The sequence below is a fragment of the Artemia franciscana genome, chromosome 1, assembly GCF_032884065.1.
Source record: "Artemia franciscana chromosome 1, ASM3288406v1, whole genome shotgun sequence".
NCBI classification, from domain to species: domain Eukaryota; kingdom Metazoa; phylum Arthropoda; class Branchiopoda; order Anostraca; family Artemiidae; genus Artemia; species Artemia franciscana.
In genome coordinates this window covers 54,418,416-54,437,858 of record NC_088863.1, presented here as the reverse complement: position 1 = coordinate 54,437,858, position 19,443 = coordinate 54,418,416, and the positions used below count along the sequence as shown (strand labels likewise).

Here is a 19,443-nt window from a genome sequence, read left to right as displayed (position 1 = left end):
AGTTGAAAGGTTTGGAAATTATATCTTTGAGGATGACAGCCCCCCCCCCCCCGAGCCCTCAGAGTAACGGTTGTAAGTTATACCCCAAGGGCATATAAGGCTTTTTGGAAAAGATAATCGTAAAAACTCCGGAATGGGCTCATTTGATTGAAAATAAGATGTTCTAGTACCTTTCTATGAGTCAAATTGATCGGAGAGAAAGCCACCACCCACATCATATTTTCTGCTAATACATCCGATATAAATTTTAAGATAACCATCGATTCAAAAATAGTCCAAATACCATATAATAAGACCTTTGAGGTTCACAGAATCCCCCAGAGTCTGGGAGTAAGGGTTGCAAGTTATGTCTCAGGGCATATACGGTTTTTACGAAAGGGGTATTCGTTTGAACTTTAGAAGGAACTCTGATGGAGAGCAACTAGTCCACCTCTCCTCAACATCCTCTTTTCCGGAAACGCATTCAACTGAAGTTGTGACATAGCAATTTTGCTACCAATAGCTCAAAAATCATACAACACTGTTTTAGGGTAGACACAATCCCCCAGAGCCCACGGACAAGGGTTGTAAGCTATAACCCTGGGCATATGAAATTTTTATGGAAAGATTGGTTGCACAAGCCTTGGATCGGATGAAGCTCATTTGATTGAAAGTTGGAAGTCATTTGATTGACAATCAGCCCCCCCTCCCTAAGCCTATCATTCCCAAAAACATATTCGATCGAAACTTTAAGAGATCTGTTTATTTCAGTCTTGTTGAAAGGTCCAGTAATTATGTCTTTGGGGATGTCGACCTCCTCACAGTCTACAGGACAAGGGCTGTAAGCTAGGCAATTCGTTCATTGTTAACACATAGAATATGTTATTGAGGAAGGTATGCATGTTTGAACCTTACTTTTCAAGAAGACGAACAGCATTCAGATAAGCCAGAGAATTTTGAGGGAAGAGTTGAACTAAATCGAAACAAGTTATGTGTATAACGATTGTCAAAAGTGTGTAACGCAGGAATTACTGAGTATATTAATTTAGAAAATTCGGTAAATGATAAGGGATATGATCAAAAAGAATAATATTTGCATGCTACTAACACTGTTACAACTACAACCACTACTTCTTGTACTATATTTAAGATACACAACATGATATTCAAATAATAATTTGAAGTTCATAGAATTTCGACAAAGAAGTAACGAATATCAACTCAATTCGCTTCACACAAATCCTCGAATTGCAAAATCAAAAAGGTTATGGAGGAAAACAAAAAAGCAAAATTTCGTCAAAATACAGCAACATTATAGTTGGATTAGCTGGACTACAAATCACACAGGGAAACTATTCTGCGTCACGATACCAATATGTGCTCCACTAATTGGCTACTCCAATTCTCCAAATTTGCTGCAATACAATCTCCACGCGGGCAGGACAGGTTTATATACAATATCCATATTACGCGAAAAAGGACAGGTTTACTTCACCATCCAAATAAACTCATGGACAAATTCTCATCAATTTGCCGCATAGAAAATAATCTTATAATCTCTGATTCTGAATAATATATTCTATTATCCGCTAAATCCACCTATCAACTCGAAAGCTCCTCTAAATACTAACTATCTCTTATGCTCTTTTACATCCCTATTGTTTTTACTAATGCTCCTGGAGATTCTACTCCTCTATTTTGATTCAAATATAAACAAAATTTATTGATCTGCTCCGCAATATTACCTTTCATAGTGAGGTAATAAATTCAATGAGTGACTGAAATTTTTAAACCAGCCGTCAAACAAGAATCAGTTTTTTCTCATTTCAGAGTCTCGATGCGATTCTGCATCCATGTCAATATTTCAGCAACAAATTAATTATGCAGGCTTCAGCTCCTGAATTTCCCCCAATGCACTGTTTAAATAAATAGTGGCCTCTCCGAAATACTTAAACAAAAATACTTTCCAAATCAACAGCTGTTATTTTTAAGGTTTTTAAAAGTATTCTTTTTCAAACAGTTCGTGGTAACGAACTGTAGTAAGGAGCGACCCGGCTCAATAGTAAACGAAACTCTAAATAGCGGAATTTTGATGCTAAAATATACATCAAAAGAATCGGATTTTCATGCTGATTTTAAATATATAAGTTTAAACAAATTTGGTCTTTGTCATCAAAAGTTACGAGCCTGAGAAAATTTGTCTTATTTTAGAAAATTGGGGAAAAGACCCCCTAAAAGTCACACAATCTTAACGAAAATCACACCATCGCATTCGGCGTATCAGAGAACCCTATAGCAAAATTTTCAAGCTCCTATCTACAAAAATGTGGAATTTCGTATTTTTTGCCAGAAGACAAATCACGGGTGCGTGTTTATTTGTTTTTTTTTTCCCAGGGGTCATCATGTCGACCAAGTGGTCCTAGAATGTTGCAAGAGGGCTCATTCTAACGGAAATGAAAAGTTCTAGTGCCCTTTTTAAGTGACCAAAAAAATTGCAGGGCACTTAGGCCTCCTCCCACGCTCATTTTTCTCCAAAGTCAACAGATCAAAATTTTGAGATAGCCATTTTGTTCCGCATAGTCAAAAACCATAATAACTGTGTCTTTGGGAATGACTTACTCCCCCACAGTCCCTGGGGGAGGGGCTGCAAGTTACAAACTTCGACCAGTGTTTACATATAATAATGGTTATTGGGAAGTGTACAGTCGTTTTCAGGGGATTTTTTTTTGGTTTTGGGGGTGGGGTTGAGGGGAGGGGACTACGTGGGAGGATCTTTCCCTGGTGAAATATGTCATGGGGGAACAGAAATTCAATGAAAAGGGCGCAGGATTTTCTAAAATTACTATAAAAAAAAACAATGAAAAAATAAACATGGAAAAGTTTTTTCAATTGAAAGCAAGGAGTAGCATTGAAACTTAAAACGAACAGAGATTATTACGCATATGAGGGGTTCTAAAAATACTTTAGCATATAGAGCGAGGTATTTAGGAGGAGATAAATACCTCGCTCTTTATGCTATGGTATTTTTAGTAATTTCAACTATTTATTCTACGGCCTTTCTGATTCAGGGGTCATTCTTAAAGAATCGGCACAAAACTTACGATTTAGTGTAAAGAGCGAGGTATTAACGAGGGTACAAACCCCCTCATATACATAATAAAAATTTAAGAATATAAAAGTTTGTTACGTAAGTTAATTCTTAAGTTACGTATATTTTTTACTAATAAAAAAATTCGTTAAAAATTAAAATTTATAGTTGCCTTTTTGTGTAACCGAAAAATTGCATGGCAACTAGGCCTCCTTCCCAATCCCTTATTTCTCAAAATCGTCTGATCAGAACTAAGAGAAAGCCATTTAGCCAAAAAAGGAATTAAAATATAAATTTCATTTTAATAATTTATGCGTGGAGAGCCAAAATCAAACATGCATTAATTCAAAAACGTTCAGAAATTACATAAAAAAACTAGTTTTTCTAACTGAAAGTAAGGAGCGACATTAAAACTTAAAACGAACAGAAATTACTCTGTATATGAAATGGGTTGTCCCCTCCGCAATCCTTCGCTCTTTACGCTAAAGTTTGACACTTTGCCATAGTTCTACTTTTTAAAACAATTGAAAACTTTAGTGTAAAGAGCGAAGCGTTGAGGAGGGGACAGCCCATTTCATATACGGAGTAATTTCTGTTCATTTTAAGTTTTAATGTCGCTCCTTACTTTCAGTTAGAAAAACTAGTTTTTTTTATGTAATATATGAACAAAACTAGGCCAAATCTTTGAAAAACACGGGTTCAAATGCATCACTAAGCAAATTTGATGAAAAATCAACCGCATTAACGAACTTAAATGAAGCATTAATAAAAACATCCAAATAACAAATTATTTTTGTATGCGACTTCCCAGGAGTATAGTTTTTATTTGTTTTGGTGCCACAAAATGGCAGAAAATGCTACTTCCCCGTGGCCCAATCTCTTTTGTGGTTTAAAAAGGCCACAAAACTTTGAATTTACGTTCGAATGAGCCCTTTCCTGATCTTCAAAACAACTGGTTCAATACGATCACCCCCACACACACAAAAAACACACATACATATTCTTTCTTCTAGCAAAATATACAAAATTGCTGATTTTTTTAGATAGGAGCTTGAAGCCCCCCACAATAGGACTTACTGATTCGTTGAAACTAATAGTAGGTTCATTAGGATTAGTTGAATTTGTGGGACTGTTCCCCTATTTTTCGAAAATCAAGCAATATCTATCACACTCGTAGCTTTTCGTGGGTAACATTGAACTTAATGATTTTCTTTTTATTTGGGATTAGTATCAAAACCAAATCTTTGGATGGATTAGTTGTAGTCAAAATTCCTTTTTCTGAGTTTCAATGTCGAGTCGCTCCTTACTTTTAGTTCATTATACGAACTATTAGGAATGAAAAAAAAATAATGGTTATGAAATGAAAAAAAAAAACAAGTTTTTTTTACTGCAAGTAAGGAGCGACATTAAAACTTAAAACGAACAGAAATTATTCCGTATATTAAAGGAATTGTCCCCTCCTCAACACCCCACTCTTTACGCTAAAGTTTGACTCTTTGTCACAACTCTACTTTTTAAAACAATTAAAAAACTTTAGCGTAAACAGCGAGGCGTTGAAGAGGGGACCTTTTATATACGGAATAATTTCTGTTCGATTTAAGTTTTAATGTCGCTCCTTACTTCCAGTTAAAAAAAAAAACTCGTTTTCTATATATTTAATTTCTGAACGTTTTTGGGTTAATGCATGTTTTGATTTTGGCTCACCACACATGAATAAATAAACCGAAATTTGCATTTTTTTTTTTGCTAAATGGCTTTCTCATAGCTTTGATCGGACGATTCTGAAAAAAAAGGTGGGAGAGGAGGTCTAGTTGCCCTCCAATTTTTGGTTACTTAAAAATGCAACTAAATTTTTTCATTTTTTACGAACGTTTTTGTTAGTAATAAACATACATACCTTACGAAGTAACTTGCGCAACGAACTTCTATATTTGTGTATTTTTATTACATATATGAGAGTGTTCGCCCCCTCGTCACTACATCGCTCTTTAAACTAAAGCTTGAATATTGTTCCAAATGTTTAAGAATGACCCCTGAATCACAAAGGCTGTAGAATAAATAAAATTACTAAAAATACTTTAACGTAAAGAGCAAGGTATTGTGGAGTAGACAAACCCCCTTATATATGTAATATTTTTATGTTCGTTTTAAGTTTTAATGTTGCTCATTAATTACAGTTGGAATTTTTTTTATCTATTTTCTCTTTTTTTAAACAATGCTAGAAAATCTTGCTCCCTCTTCATGGATATTCTCTTCCCTCATGAAAAAATTCCTCCATGGAAAGGTTCTCCCACGTAATCTCCTCCCCCCGACCCACCCCAACGCGAAAAGTCCCCCTGGAAACGCCAGTACACTTCAGAATAACCATTACTATATGTAGACAATGGTCAAAGTTTGTAACTTGCAACCCCTCCCCTGGGGACTGTGGGGTATTAAGTCGTCTCCAAAGACAGAGTTATTAGGTTTTTGACTAAGCCGAACAGAATGGCTATCTAAAAATTTGATCCAGTGACTTCGGGGAAAAATGTGCGCGGGAGGGGACGTAGGTACTCTCCAATTTTTTTGGTCACTTAAAAAGGGCATTAGAACTTTTAATTTCCGTTGGAATGAGCCCTCTTGTGACATTCTAGAACCACTGGGTCGATACGATCACTCCTGGAAAAAAACACAAAAAACAAGCAAACAAACAAACAAATAAACATGCATCCGTGATCGGTCTTCTGGGAAAAAATACAAAATTCCATACTTTTGTAGATAGGAGCTTGAAACTTCTATAGTAGAGTTTTCTGATACGCTGAATCTGATGGTGTGATTTTCGTTAAGATTCTATGACTTTTAGGGGGTGTTTCCTTCTATTTTCGAAAATAAGGCAGATTTTCTCAGGATGGTAACTTTTGATGGGTAAGACTAAACTTGATGAAACGTATATATTTAAAATCAGCTTTAAACTACGATTCTTTTGATGTAACTATTGGTATCAAAATCCTGTTTTTTAGAGTTTCGGTCACTATTGAGCCGGGTCCCTCCTTACTACAGTTCGTTACCACGGACTGCTTGAAAAAAAAGAACAGAAAAAAAGAGCAGAGCTGTTCAGATTTGGTTGTTGACGATTTCTCTTGCCCCTTCGCCTTGTCTCTGTTTCATTGTTGGTTTGGCAAGGATAGAATTCATCTTTCAGGAGAATGTTGGTTGTAGAGATACCTTATGAAATGAGCTTTTATCTGATAAATTTTTTTCTTACTTGTATTTCTGTTATTTATTTTTCTCCTACATCTATGTGTACAATCATGTGCATATTACTGAACGATCCTAGGATAAGTATCATCTATTACAGCACTGCGCAGTCCGTGTACGCCCACTGTTGTAAGTTACACATGGATAATGGTGATCATCGTGGATATTAGACAAAAATTAGCCAATATTACTATTATAGATCCCCCATACCTGCCTGCCACGTTGTCTTTGGATTTCTCGATCAATTTTCACCCTACCTCTCCTTTATATATATATTAAAAAAAAAACAAAAAACTTTGAATGTCTAAATTTGTAGATACTATCTATTGGTTGCATTCACCTTGGGTGCAAAGTTGCTTGAACAGGTTTTTAGTTAAACATATTATTTAATGCGCAAGTCTGCTAGAAGAACCCTCAGTTGAGATCAACTCCATGTCCCATCCAACTATTTCGATTTACAACCTTTTCAAATGTGCTCTATATACAAAAAGAAGAAACTTACCGAAAATGGAGAATTTTCATGAAAATTTCTTCTCTCTCGTCCCCTTTCATCCTTCTCTTCGTCTTTCTGCCTGTCGCGACCAGGGCAACTACAAATCTTAATGGGTGTGGAAAACCGACCAACTTCCATGTTACTAAGGTATAAATAAACATATGTACAGTAAATAGTAAATTTACTATATTGTGAATAAAACACAATTTGAGACGATTTGCTGTCTTTTCATATTGGGGTTTGATTAGTATATCAAGTCCGATTTGTAACAACAATATCTACTAAGCTTCAAACTTTTGGTTTTCTTTTTTAAGGTTTTTGAATTGTTGCAATCCCTTGTTAAAATATATACAAACATTTTTGCAATTGCCAGCAGCCGGGCCCCGGCACTAGGCCCGCGGCAGGCTTCTATATTGATCCTCATTATCACTTGTCTTCTAACCACAGAAGACTTGCTATCTTTTCCAACTAAGGTCTTTTGAAATATATTTGGCTATTAAAGCGAGTCCGATTTCTAACAAGACCTAAGAGCTCATATGGCACTTATGACGAGGTCGGAAGAGTCAAGAGCTCATATGGTATGAGCTCTAAAAAAATTCTAAGAATCAACAGATTGATTTAAAAGGAAAATCAGAAGCTTAATGCCGGTCGGGATTTAAAATAAGAGCTCTGAGTCACAAGGTCCTTCTAAATATCAAAATTCATTAAGATCCGATCACCCACTTCTAAGTTAAAAATACCTCAATTTTTCCAATTTTTACTCTCCCTTCAGCCCCCAAGATGGTCGAATCGGGGAAAACGACTTTATCAAGTCAATTTGTGCAGGTCCCTGACACACCTACCAATTTTCATCGTCCTAGCACGTCCAGAAGCACCAAACTCGCCAAAGCACTGAACCCCACCCCCTAGCTCCCCCAAAGAAAGCGAGTCCAGTACAGTTATGTCAATCACGTATCTACGACATTTGTAAGCGTTTTCCAAGATTTCCGGTTGCCCCCTCCAACTCCCTCCAATGTCAACAGATCTGGTCGGGATTTGAAATAAGAGCTCTGAGACATGAGTTCCTTCTAAATATCAAACTTCATTAAGATCAGGTCACCCGTTCTTAAGTAAAAATACCTCAATTTTTCTAATTTTCCCAAATTAACAACCCCCAGCTTCCCTAAAGAGAACAAATCCGTTTCAATTATGTCAACCAAATATCTATAACTTGTGTTTAATTTCCCATTAAGTTTCATCCCGATCTCTCCACTCTAAGCGCTTTCCAAGATATCGGGTTTCCCCCTACAGCTCCCCCCACTGTCACCAGATCTGGTCGGGATTTAAAATGAAAGTTCTAAAGCACAAGATCCTTCTAAAGATCAAATTTCATTAAGATCTGATCACCCATTCGTAAGTTCCAAATATCTTATTTTTTCTGATTTTTCCGAATTACTCTCCCCCCCCCCAACTCCACAAAAGAGAGCGGATACGGTCCAGTTATTTCCATCACATATCTTGGACTTGTGCTTATTCTTCCCACCAAGTTTCATCCTGATCTCTCCGCTTTAAGCGTTTTCCAAGATTTCCGCCCTCCTCCCAATGACACTGGATCCCGGTCGGGATTTAAAATAAGAGATCTTAGTTACCAGGATCTTCTAAATATGAAATTTCATTAAGATCCGATAACTCCTTCGTAAGTTAAAAATACCTCATTTTTTCTAATTTTTTAGAATTAATCTATCCCCTCCCAACTCCCCCAAAGAGAACGGATACGTTCCGGTTATGTCAATCACGTATCTAGGACTTGTGATCATTTTTCCCACCAAGTTTCATCCCGATCCCTCCACTCTAAGCGTTTTCCAAGATTTTAGGTCCCCCCCCCCAATGTCATCGGATCCGGTCAGGATTTAAAATAAGAGCTCTGAGACACGATATCTTTCCAAACATCAAATTTCTTTAAGATCCGATCACTCATTCGTAAGTTAAAAATACCTCATTTTTTCCAATTTTTCCGATTTAACCGTCCCCCACTCCCCCCCCCAGATTTTCGAATCGGGGAAACAACAATTTCTAATTTAATCTGATCTGGTTCCTGATACGCCTACAAAATTTCATCGTCCTAGCTTACCTGGAAGTGCCTAAAGTAGCAAAACCGGGACAGACAGACAGACAGGCCGACAGAATTTGCGATCGCTATATGTCACTTGGTAGATACCAAGTGCCATAAAAACATTCATAGTGGCCTATATTTACATGTACAAACACCAATTGATAAACTAAAACAGGAAGACCTACAAAGAAGACAAAAAGAGACCCGAATCCAAATCTTCTAATATATATTTTGGTGAAAAAGAAGCGTCGAAGTCTTAAAAACTAGCAAAGGTTTATGACAGGTTCAGCTACTTTTTATCCGAGGATCTAGAATCAGCCACTCAAGTAAACCACTTCAGTTCCGGATTACTTGCTTGAAACAGGACCAGGCGTTTTTCCATCTCGCCTGCCAAGCGAAATAATTGACGACATTAAGACTTGAATCTCCGTCCAGATGAAAATAGGATTACAATTCTAGTGAGCCAGTCACTCGGCTAAGGCGATTAGATTTCGGAAATTAATTTAAAATAAAAACAAGACAAAATTATAAACAAATTAGAAATAAATGTTTTAAGAATAAAGAAATGAAATTGCGATTACATATCAAGAACGACATTTTAATTCGATAACAAAGTTTCAACATTATTAGGTGTGCGGTTTATGTCGTTCTTGCAGTTGTGAATCATAATCAGTATGAAAAGTATAGCGACACAGAAACGCAGCATCATCTCTCAGCTAGCTGAGTAAAATAAATTATGTAACAGAAAAAGAAAAAAAAAAGAAAAAGAAAAAAAAGAGGTTATTTTAAGGCATTTGAACAGAAAGGTATGGATGCATCGAAAACGGTAACAAACTGAAATGTACTTTATGTGCAAATGAAATAAATGGCAAGACTTGCAATTAAAAGTGACACTCTTCTTCAAAATAACGTGAGGTGTATTAACCATCAACAATAAATTTGACTACACTGCTAAACACGAATAAAATTTTCAAAGCATAATTCTTAAGGGGTCTTGTTAAGGTCCAATCACGCAGCATCTGTCAGCGTTGTTGCAACTCTTAGGATTTGTATAAGCGATAAAATGTTTTCAGACGGCAAATTTTCGAAAAAAGCATTCAAAAATTATTCCAAAATTATTTGAGGATTTCGCAAAAAAAGTTGTTCACTAAAATAAATACCGTTGCTAGCGAGAATAACCCAGCATAGCAACAAAAATCAAAAATTTCTGGATATTCTGTGAATATGGATAATCAAGCCGATTGCATTACTATCTTTATGTATCGTCAGAGTGCCAAAACTGACAACACACAAAATACTTTTTTTTAGCATACAGACAAAGCCTAAAATACAAAAAAACTCACCTTGAGTTTAACAGGATAAAGATTAGGTCCGTACTTCTCCTATTCATGCCCCCTGGACATGAATTGGGGCACATGAATCGAAGCCTAGCATAGCCATGGCTTGATCCAGTTAACGGTATGGAAAATTTGAAGCGCACAGCTTTGGCTCCATCGTTCAAATATTCTACTTCTTCCAGTCCATCGGCTCGAACAACATGCTCGGGATTCGGGAAACCTGGTATAGACTTTTATTTTTACCACGATAATATAAAACGAATATGTCGTATATTTCAAATGTGGTGATTCAAAAGACATTAAGGGAAAAAGTAAATGGAAGACTGAACAAGAGCTAAGAGCTCATATGGCACTTGTGACGAGGCAAGAAGAGCTAAAAGCCAAGAGATCATATGGTATGAGCTCTAACAAAATTCTATGAATAAATAGACTGATTTAAAAAAGAAAATAAGAGGCTTAATGCCGGTCAGGACTTAAAATAAGTAGCTCTGAGTCACGATGTCCTTCTAAATATCAAAATTCATTAAGATCCGATCACCCACTCGTTCCTCTCCCTTTAGCCCCCCAGATGTTCAAATCTGGGAAAACGACTTTATCAAGACAATTTGTGCAGCTCCCTGACACGCCTACCAATTTTCATCGTCCTAGCACGTCCAGAAGCACCAAACTCGCCAAATCACTGAACCCCTCCCCCCAACTCCCCCAAAGAGAGCAAATCCAGTACGGTTCTGTCAATCACGTATCAAGGACATTTGCTTATTCTATCCACAAAGCTTCATCCCGATTCCTCCACTCCAAGTGATTTCCCCCTCCAACTCCTACCAATGTCAAAAGATCTGGTCGGGATTTGAAATAAGAGCTCTGAGACATGAATTCCTTTTAAATATCAAATTTCATTAAGATCCGATCACCTATTCGTAAGATAAAAATACCCCAATTTTCACGGTTTCCAAGAACTCTGCTTTCCCCCTCCAACTTCCCCTAATGTCACAGGATCTGGTCGGAATTTAAAATTAGAGCTTTAAAGCACAAGATCCTTCTAAATATCAAATTTCATTAAGATCTGGTCACCCTTTCGTAAGTTACAAGTACCTCAATTTTCAAAATTACCCCCCCCCCCCAACTCTACCAAAGAGAGCAGATCCGGTCCGGCTATGTCAGTCACGTATCTTAGACAGGTTTCTATTCTTCCCATCAAGTTTCATCCTGATCTCACCGCTTTAAGTATTTTCTAAGATTTCCGGTCCCCCCAACTGCCCCCTAAGACTTCCCAATTACGTTTGATCCGGTCGAGATTTAATATAAGAGATCTGAGTTACGAGGTCCTTCTAAATATGAAGTTTCATGAAGATCCGATCACTCATTCGTAAGTTAAAAATACGCCATTTTTTCTAATTTTTCAGAATTAACCCCCCCCCCCCCAATAGAGCGGATCCGTTCCAATGATGTAAATCCCGTGTCTAAGACTTCTGCTAATTTTTCCCACCAAGTTTCATCCCGATCCCTCCAATCTAAGCGTTTTCCATGATTTTAGGTTCCCCCACCCCAAACTCCCCCCAATGTCACCAGATCCGGTCGGGATTTAAAATAAGAGCTTTGAGACACGATATCCTGCTAAATATTAAATTTCATTGAGATCCGATTACCCGTTCGTAAGTTAAAAATACCTCCTTTTTTCTAATTTTTCAGAATTAACCCCCTCCCCCAACTACCCCAAAGAGAGCGGATCCGTTCCGGTTATGTCAATCATGTATCTAGGACTTGTGCTTATTTTTCCCACCAAGTTTCATTCCGATCCCTCGACTCTAAGTGTTTTCCAAGTTTTAGGTTTCCCCCTCCAAGCTCCCCCTCCCAATGTCACCACATCCGGTCGGGATTTAAAATAACAGCTTTGAGACATGATATCCTTTCAAACATCAAATTTCATTAAGATTTAATCAACCGTTCGTAAGTTAAAAATACTTAAATTTTTCTATTTTTTCCGAATTTTTTCCCCACCAGCAATCGCAAATTCTGTCGGTCCCGGTTTTGCTACTTTAGGCACTTCCAGGTAAGCTAGGACGATGAAATTTGGCGGGCGTATCAGGGACCGGACCAGATTAAATTAGAAATAGTCGTTTTTCCGATTTGACCATCTGAGGGGCAGTAGGGGACCCGTTAATTCGGAAAAATAGAAAAATAGAAGTATTTTTAACTTACGAACGGTTGACCAGATCCTAATGAAATTTGATGTTTGGAAGGATATCGTGTCTCAGAGCTCTTATTTTAAATCCCGACCGGATCTGGTGACATTGGAGGGGGGGAGTTGGGAGGGGGAAACCTAAAATCTTGGAAAATACTTAAGAGTGGAGGGATCGGAAGTTTCATCCTGATCCCTCCAATCTAAGCGTTTTCCATGATTTTAGGTTCCCCCACCCCAAACTCGCCCCAATGTCACCAGATCCGGTCGGAATTTAAAATAAAAGCTTTGAGACACGACATCCTTATAAATATCAAATTTCATTAAGATCCGATCACTCGTTTGTAAGTTAAAAAATACCTAATTTTTCTTATTTTTGAAAATTAACCCCCCCCCCAACTACCCCAAAGAGAGCGGATCCGTTCCGATTATGTCAATTATGTATCTAGGGCATGTGCTTATTTTTCCCACCAAGTTTCATCCCGATCCCTCCACTCTTAAGTGTTTTCCAAGATTTTAGGTTTCCCCTTCCCAACTCCCCCCCCAATGTCACCAGATCCGGTCGGGATTTAAAATAAGAGCTCTGAGACACGATATTCTTGCAAACATCAAATTTCATTAAGATCTGATCAACCGTTCGTAAGTTAAAAATACTTCTATTTTTCCCAATTAACGGGTCCCCCACTCCCCCTCAGATGGTCAAATCGGGAAAACGACTATTTCTAATTTAATCTGGTCCGGTCCCTGATATACCCGCCGAATTTCATCGTCCTAGCTTACCTGGAAGTGCCTAAAGTAGCAAAACCGGGACCGAAAGAATTTGCGATTGCTGGGGGGAAAAAATAGAAAAAATTATGTATTTTTAACTTACGAACGGTTGATCAGATCTTAATGAAATTTGATGTTTGGAAGGATATCATGTCTCAAAGCTGTTATTTTAAATCCCGACCGGATCTGGTGACATTGGGGGGGGGGGGGGGCTGGGAGGGGGAAACCTAAAATCTTGGAAAGCACTTAGAGTGGAGGGATCGGGATGAAACTCGGTGGGAAAAATAAGCACAAGTCCTAGATACATGATTGACATAACCGGAACGGATCCGCTCTCTTGGGGATAGTGGGGGGGGAGGGGGGTAATTATGAAAAATTAGAAAAAATGAGGTATTTTTAACTTACGAACGGGTGATCGGATCTCAATGAAATTTGATATTTAGAAGGATATTGTGTCTCAGAGCTCTTGTTTTAAATTCCGACCGGATCTGGTGACAATGGGGGGAGTTGGGAGGGGGAAACCTAAAACTTGGAAAACACTTAGAGTCGAGGGATCGGGATGAAACTTGGTGGGAAAAATAAGCACAAGTCCTAGATGCATGATTGACATAACCGGAACGGATCCGCTCTCTTTGGGGTAGTTGGGGGAGGGGGTTTAATTCTGGAAAATTAGAAAAAAGGAGGTATTTTTAACTTACGAACGGATGATCGGATCTCAATGAAATTTGATATTTAGAAGGACGTCGTGTCTCAAAGCTCTTATTTTAAATCCCGACCGGATCTGGTGACATTGGGGGGAGTTTGGGGTGGGGAACCTAAAATCATGGAAAACGCTTAGATTGAAGGGATTGGAGGGATCGGGATGAAACTTGGTGGGAAAAATAAACAGAAGTCTTAGATACGCAATTTATATAATTGGACCGGGTCCGCTCTATTGGGGGGGGGGGGGTAATTCTGAAAAATTAGAAAAAATGACGTATTTTTAACTTACGAAGGAGTGATCGGATCTTCATGAAACTTCATATTTAGAAGGACCTCGTAACTCAGATCTCTTATTTAAATCTCAACCGGATCCAGCGTCATTGGGGGGGGGGGGAATCTGAGAAAATACATAAAGCGGAGAGATCAGGATGAATCTGGATTGGAAGAATAAAAACCTATCTAAGATACGTGACTGACATAACCGGACAGGATCTGCTCTCTTTGGTGGAGTTAGGGGGGGGGATTTTGAAAATTGAGGTATTTGTAACTTACGAAAAGGTGACCAGATCTTAAAGAAATTTGATATTTAGAAGGATCTTGTGCTTTAAAGCTCTAATTTTAAATTCCGACCAGATCCTGTGACATTGGGGGGAGTTGGAGGGGGAAACCGGAATTCTTGGAAAACGTGAAAATTGGGGTATTTTTATCTTACAAATAGGTGATCGGATCTTAATGAAATTTGATATTCAGAAGGAATTATGTCTCAGAGCTCTTTTTTCAAATCCCGACCAGATCTTTTGACATTGGGGGGAGTTGGAGTGGGGAATCTTGGAAAACACTTGGAGTGGAGGAATCGGGATGAAGCTTGGTGGATAGAATAAGCAAATGTCCTTGATACGTGATTGACGTAACCGTACTGGATTAGCTCTCTTTGAGGGAGTTGGGGGAGGGGTTCAGTGATTTGGCGAGTTTGGTGCTTCTGGACGTGCTAGGACGATGAAAATTGGTAGGCGTGTCAGGGAGCTGCACAAATTGACTTGATACAGTCATTTTCCCAGATTCGACCATCTGGGGGGGGGGGGGGCTAAAGGGAGAGAAAAAATTAGAAAGTATTAGGTATTTATAACTTACGAGTGGGTGATCGGATCTTAATGAATTTTGATATTTAGAAGGGCATCGTGACTCAGAGCTCTTATTTTAAATCCTGACTGGCATTAAGCCGCTGATTTTCATTTTAAATCAATCTATTGAAATTAAATAAAAAACAAGTATTTTTAAATGAAAGTAAGGAGCGACATTAAAACTTTAAACGAACAGAAATTACTTCGTATATGAAAGGAGCTGCTTCCTCCTCAACGCCTCGCTCTTTACGCTAAAGTTTGACTCTTTCTCTCAACTCTTCTTTTTAAAACAGTAAAAAACTTTAGCGTAAAGAGCAGGGCGTTGAGGAGGAAGCAGCCCCTTTCATATACTAAGTAATTTCTGTTCGTTTTAAGTTTTAATGTCGCTCCTTACTTTCATTTAAAAAAAACTTGTTTTTTTTATTTAATTTCTGAACGTTTTTGAATTAATGCATGTTTGATTTTGGCTCTCCGTACATAAATTATTAAAATGAAATCTGCATATTACTTCTTTTTTTGGCTAAATGGGTTTCTCTTAGTTTTGATTAGGCGATTTTGAGAAACAAGGGGTGGGGAAGGAGGCCTAGTTGCCCTCCAATTTTTTCGGTTACTTATAAAGGCAACTAGAACTTTTAATTTTTAACGAACGTTTTAGTAGTAAAAAAATACATAACTTAAGAATTAACTTACGTAATAAACTTTTATATTCTTATATTTTTGATTATATATATGAGGGGGTTTGTCCCCTCGTTAATACCTCGCTCTTCACACTAAATCTTAAGTTTTGTCCCAATTCTTTAAGAATGACCCCTGGATCAGAAAGGCCATATAATAAATAGTTGAAATTACTAAAAATACTTTAGCATAAAGAGCGAAGTATTTATCTCCTCCTAAATACCTCGTTCTTTATGCTAAAGTATTTTTAGAACCCCTCATATGCGTAATAATCTCTGTTCGTTTTAAGTTTTAATACTTTTCCTTACTTTCAATTGAAAAAACTTTTTCATGTTTATATTTTCATTTTTTTAATAGTAATGCTAGAAAATCCTGCGCCCTTTTCATTGAATTTCTCTTCCCCCATGAAATATTCCTCCAAGGAAAGATCCTCCCACATAGCCCCCTCCCATCAACCCCACACCCAAACCAAAAAAAAATCCCCGTGAAAACGTCGGTACACTTACCAATAACCATTACTGTATGTAAACATTGGTCAAAGTTTGTAACTTGCAGCCCCTGCCCCAGGGACTGTGGGGGGGGGGTAAGTCATCCCCAAGGACATAGTTATTATGGTTTTCGACTATGCGGGACAAAATGGCTATCTCAAAATTTTGATCCGTTGACTCTGGGAAAAAAATGAGCGTAGGAGGGGGCCTATGTGCCCTCCAATTTTTTTGGTCACTTAAAAAGGGCAAGGGAACTTTTTATTTCCGTTAGAATGAACCCTCTTGCAACACTCTAGGACCATTTGATCGATATGATGACCCCTGGAAAAAAAAACAAAAAAAAAAACAGACAAACAAAGAAATAAACACGCACCCATGATTGGTCTTCTGGCAAAAAATACGAAATCCCACATTTTTGTAGATTGGACCTTGAAATTTTTTCTATAGGGTTCTCTGATACGCTGAATGCGATGGTGCGATTTTCGTTAAGATCCCATGACTTTTAGGGAATGTTTCCCCCTATTTTCCAAAATAAGGTAAATTTTATCAGGCTCGTAACTTTTGATGACAAAGACTAAATTTGATTAAACTTATATATTTAAAATCAGCATAAAAATACGATTCTTTTGATATATCTTTTAGCATCGAAATTCCGTTTTTTAGAGTTTCGTTTACTATTGAGCCGGTCTCTCCTTACTACAGTTCGTTACCTGCTTAGAATTTTGTTAGAGCTCATACCATATGAGCTCTTGGCTCTTAGCTCTTCTTGCCTCGTCACAAGTGCCATATGAGCTCTTAGCTCTTGTTTTTTATAGTATATATATTTTTTTCCACGTTGATGAGGACCCAGCTGAGGTCCTTGCCGAGACACTTCTTTGTTTTCCCTATTTGCTGACAGAAAATAATCGCTTTTCTTTTTGTTTCTTTTTTTTGTACATTAATTACGATTCATAAGCTTTGGAATCAAACAAACTTATAACAAAAAATATTATTTCTTAAATACTCCGGGGCATGATAATTAGCAACGCTCAAATAATGGCAGTTGAAGAGGGCATAATTCCCCGTAGAACAGTTGTGTGCCCTAATATTGCAGCACTGAAGAAAATCTGAATTGTGCAGTTACTCTAACCACGACAACTAACACCAAATTTGTAGTATCAATTAACATTAACTATCATTATGAAAAAAGAATTATCAATGTTACTACTACGAACTTCAACCCTTACTACTATTCGATTGCCTTTCCGCACTTAGCATTGAACCTGGCAACCTTCATTCAGAAGTTGCAGCCTTATCCACTACGTCATCGCAAGTTAAAAGTATGCCTGTGGCAGGAATCGAACCTGCGACCTCCGGACACAATTGCAAGTTTAATACTTGACTATTACATATTTATTAATATTAATGCTAATAACCCAATAAAGTACGAATATACAAAAAAAAGAAATTACAAAAATTTATAGAGATTACATAAAAATAGAAGTTTCAGGCAGAAATTGCACTGAACAAGGAAGCAAAACTTAAAACAAACATAAATTACCCAAAATATGGGTGGTTTTGTCACCCCTCAAAACCCCAAAAAGGCCAGAGTATAATTTGTAATTTTCTGAACAAACGCGCTTCAGTTACTGTTATCTTTTCCGCATATAATATACAAAAGAATAAGATAAAACCCCAATTTTCATGAATTCTTTTTCGATGTCGTTATATTTGTTAAAGTCCCTTTAGTTTAACTAATTATAACAAAATAGCATCAATATTTTTAAACCTTTAAAATACAGTGCCTTCAAATATTTAGGAAATCAACTGGATGAAAATAAACTTCCGACATGACCATCAATTGCGACAAACAACGCTATACTGATTCGGGGAGGGGGCGCAGCAATATCACATTTATTCATGGTAAAAGTGTTACACCATGAAACACTACTGGCATAAAATCATCCTTGTCGGTTTTAATCTGTGACAGTTTTAAGTTTGGCTAAATTGACATTGTACTTTTTGCTATTTTAAGTGACCATTCATCTTTCTTTTGTACATTTTTTTTCAGGGTGAAGGGGAGGTGGTCACGAGACTAAAAAGGTTCTCTTGAGTATGCATCTCCAGTTTGGCATCCAGGTTTGACGAAAGATCAATCAGATAGACTTAAGATGACACAAAAAAGAGCTGTAAAAATTATACTTGGACAAAACTGCTCAACATATGATGATGCATTGAAACAGATCAACTTGAATTTATTTGAGAATTGTAGACATATCGATTTGGACTAAATTGTTTGAATTCGCCAACTCATCGTGGTCAACTATACAACCTTGAAAGCCCCCCTACTGAAGGACCAGACACTAGACTCCAACAAATAAAAAAGAATTACTAAACCAGCCTATAGTACCGAGAGATATTGCAAATCCTTTATTTTTGTGTCCTTTATTTTACTCGGTATTTTAATAACATTAACTTGACAAATATTTAATGTTTGATGTAGTTGATTTCAGGTTTTTGCCTGTGAGTGCTTTCGAATGAACCAACCATTTATATTTTTAGTATTCTGATATATTCTGTATAAGCGGTCGTTATTTTAACCGTGAAAATTGACTCTTTACATATATTAATTTTATTTATGACTCATTTTAATTTACTGACCTTGAAGCACACATGGTGCTTTAATATTTTTCTGTTGCTATTTTTTTTTTAATCTTGTTTTGTGTCTTGTTTTTTTTAATCATGACATACTCATGTTAGCTCCAGCTGTTGTAGTAAATAAATATATCCTATCCTATTCGATAACATTCAAATTATTCCACAGCCTTAAAAAAACAAAAAACATTCTTACATATGTTTGTTGGATGATCCGGTGTTGTATGATTAGGACATCTTGATACAATATCTTGTAAATATTGACGATCTGAAAATTGCAACTGAGCCCTCACGTAGAGATTCTCGTCAACATATGGTGCGTAAGACATAACTTTCAAAAGGAACGGAATCACGGTCTTATCTTTAACATAAAGCCGCTTCAGACTTGAGGAATACTGAAAAGAAAAATTGGGGAAAATCGCAAGTATGACAGTGAATATTTTATTCCCGAACGTTCCGGAGGTTTTACACATAATACAGACACAACCTGCGCACTACAGCAAAAACACAAGTATATACAAATGCACACTTCTAGCTAAAGATAATCTCACTAAAACATTGAAGGCAATATTTAGTTAGGAGATAAACACATATTAATGAAACAACTTGATGACAACATTCTTACTTCCTGAAGTTTCTAGACTAAAACAAAA

At 37.2% G+C, this 19,443-nt stretch overlaps 1 protein-coding gene across 1 annotated transcript in view; it reads right to left on the bottom strand.

Moving 5' to 3' along the window:
* Nucleotides 1-19,443, bottom strand: part of LOC136034530 (cellular tumor antigen p53-like) — a 46,969-nt gene that overhangs the window by 8,481 nt on the left and 19,045 nt on the right. The window contains exons 4-6 of the mRNA XM_065715791.1: nt 18,987-19,185; nt 10,230-10,443; nt 6,804-6,936 (exon numbers count right to left, since the gene is read on the bottom strand). Coding sequence (XP_065571863.1) covers nt 6,804-6,936; nt 10,230-10,443; nt 18,987-19,185 — 546 coding nt within the window. The remainder of the gene's footprint in view (nt 1-6,803; nt 6,937-10,229; nt 10,444-18,986; nt 19,186-19,443) is intronic.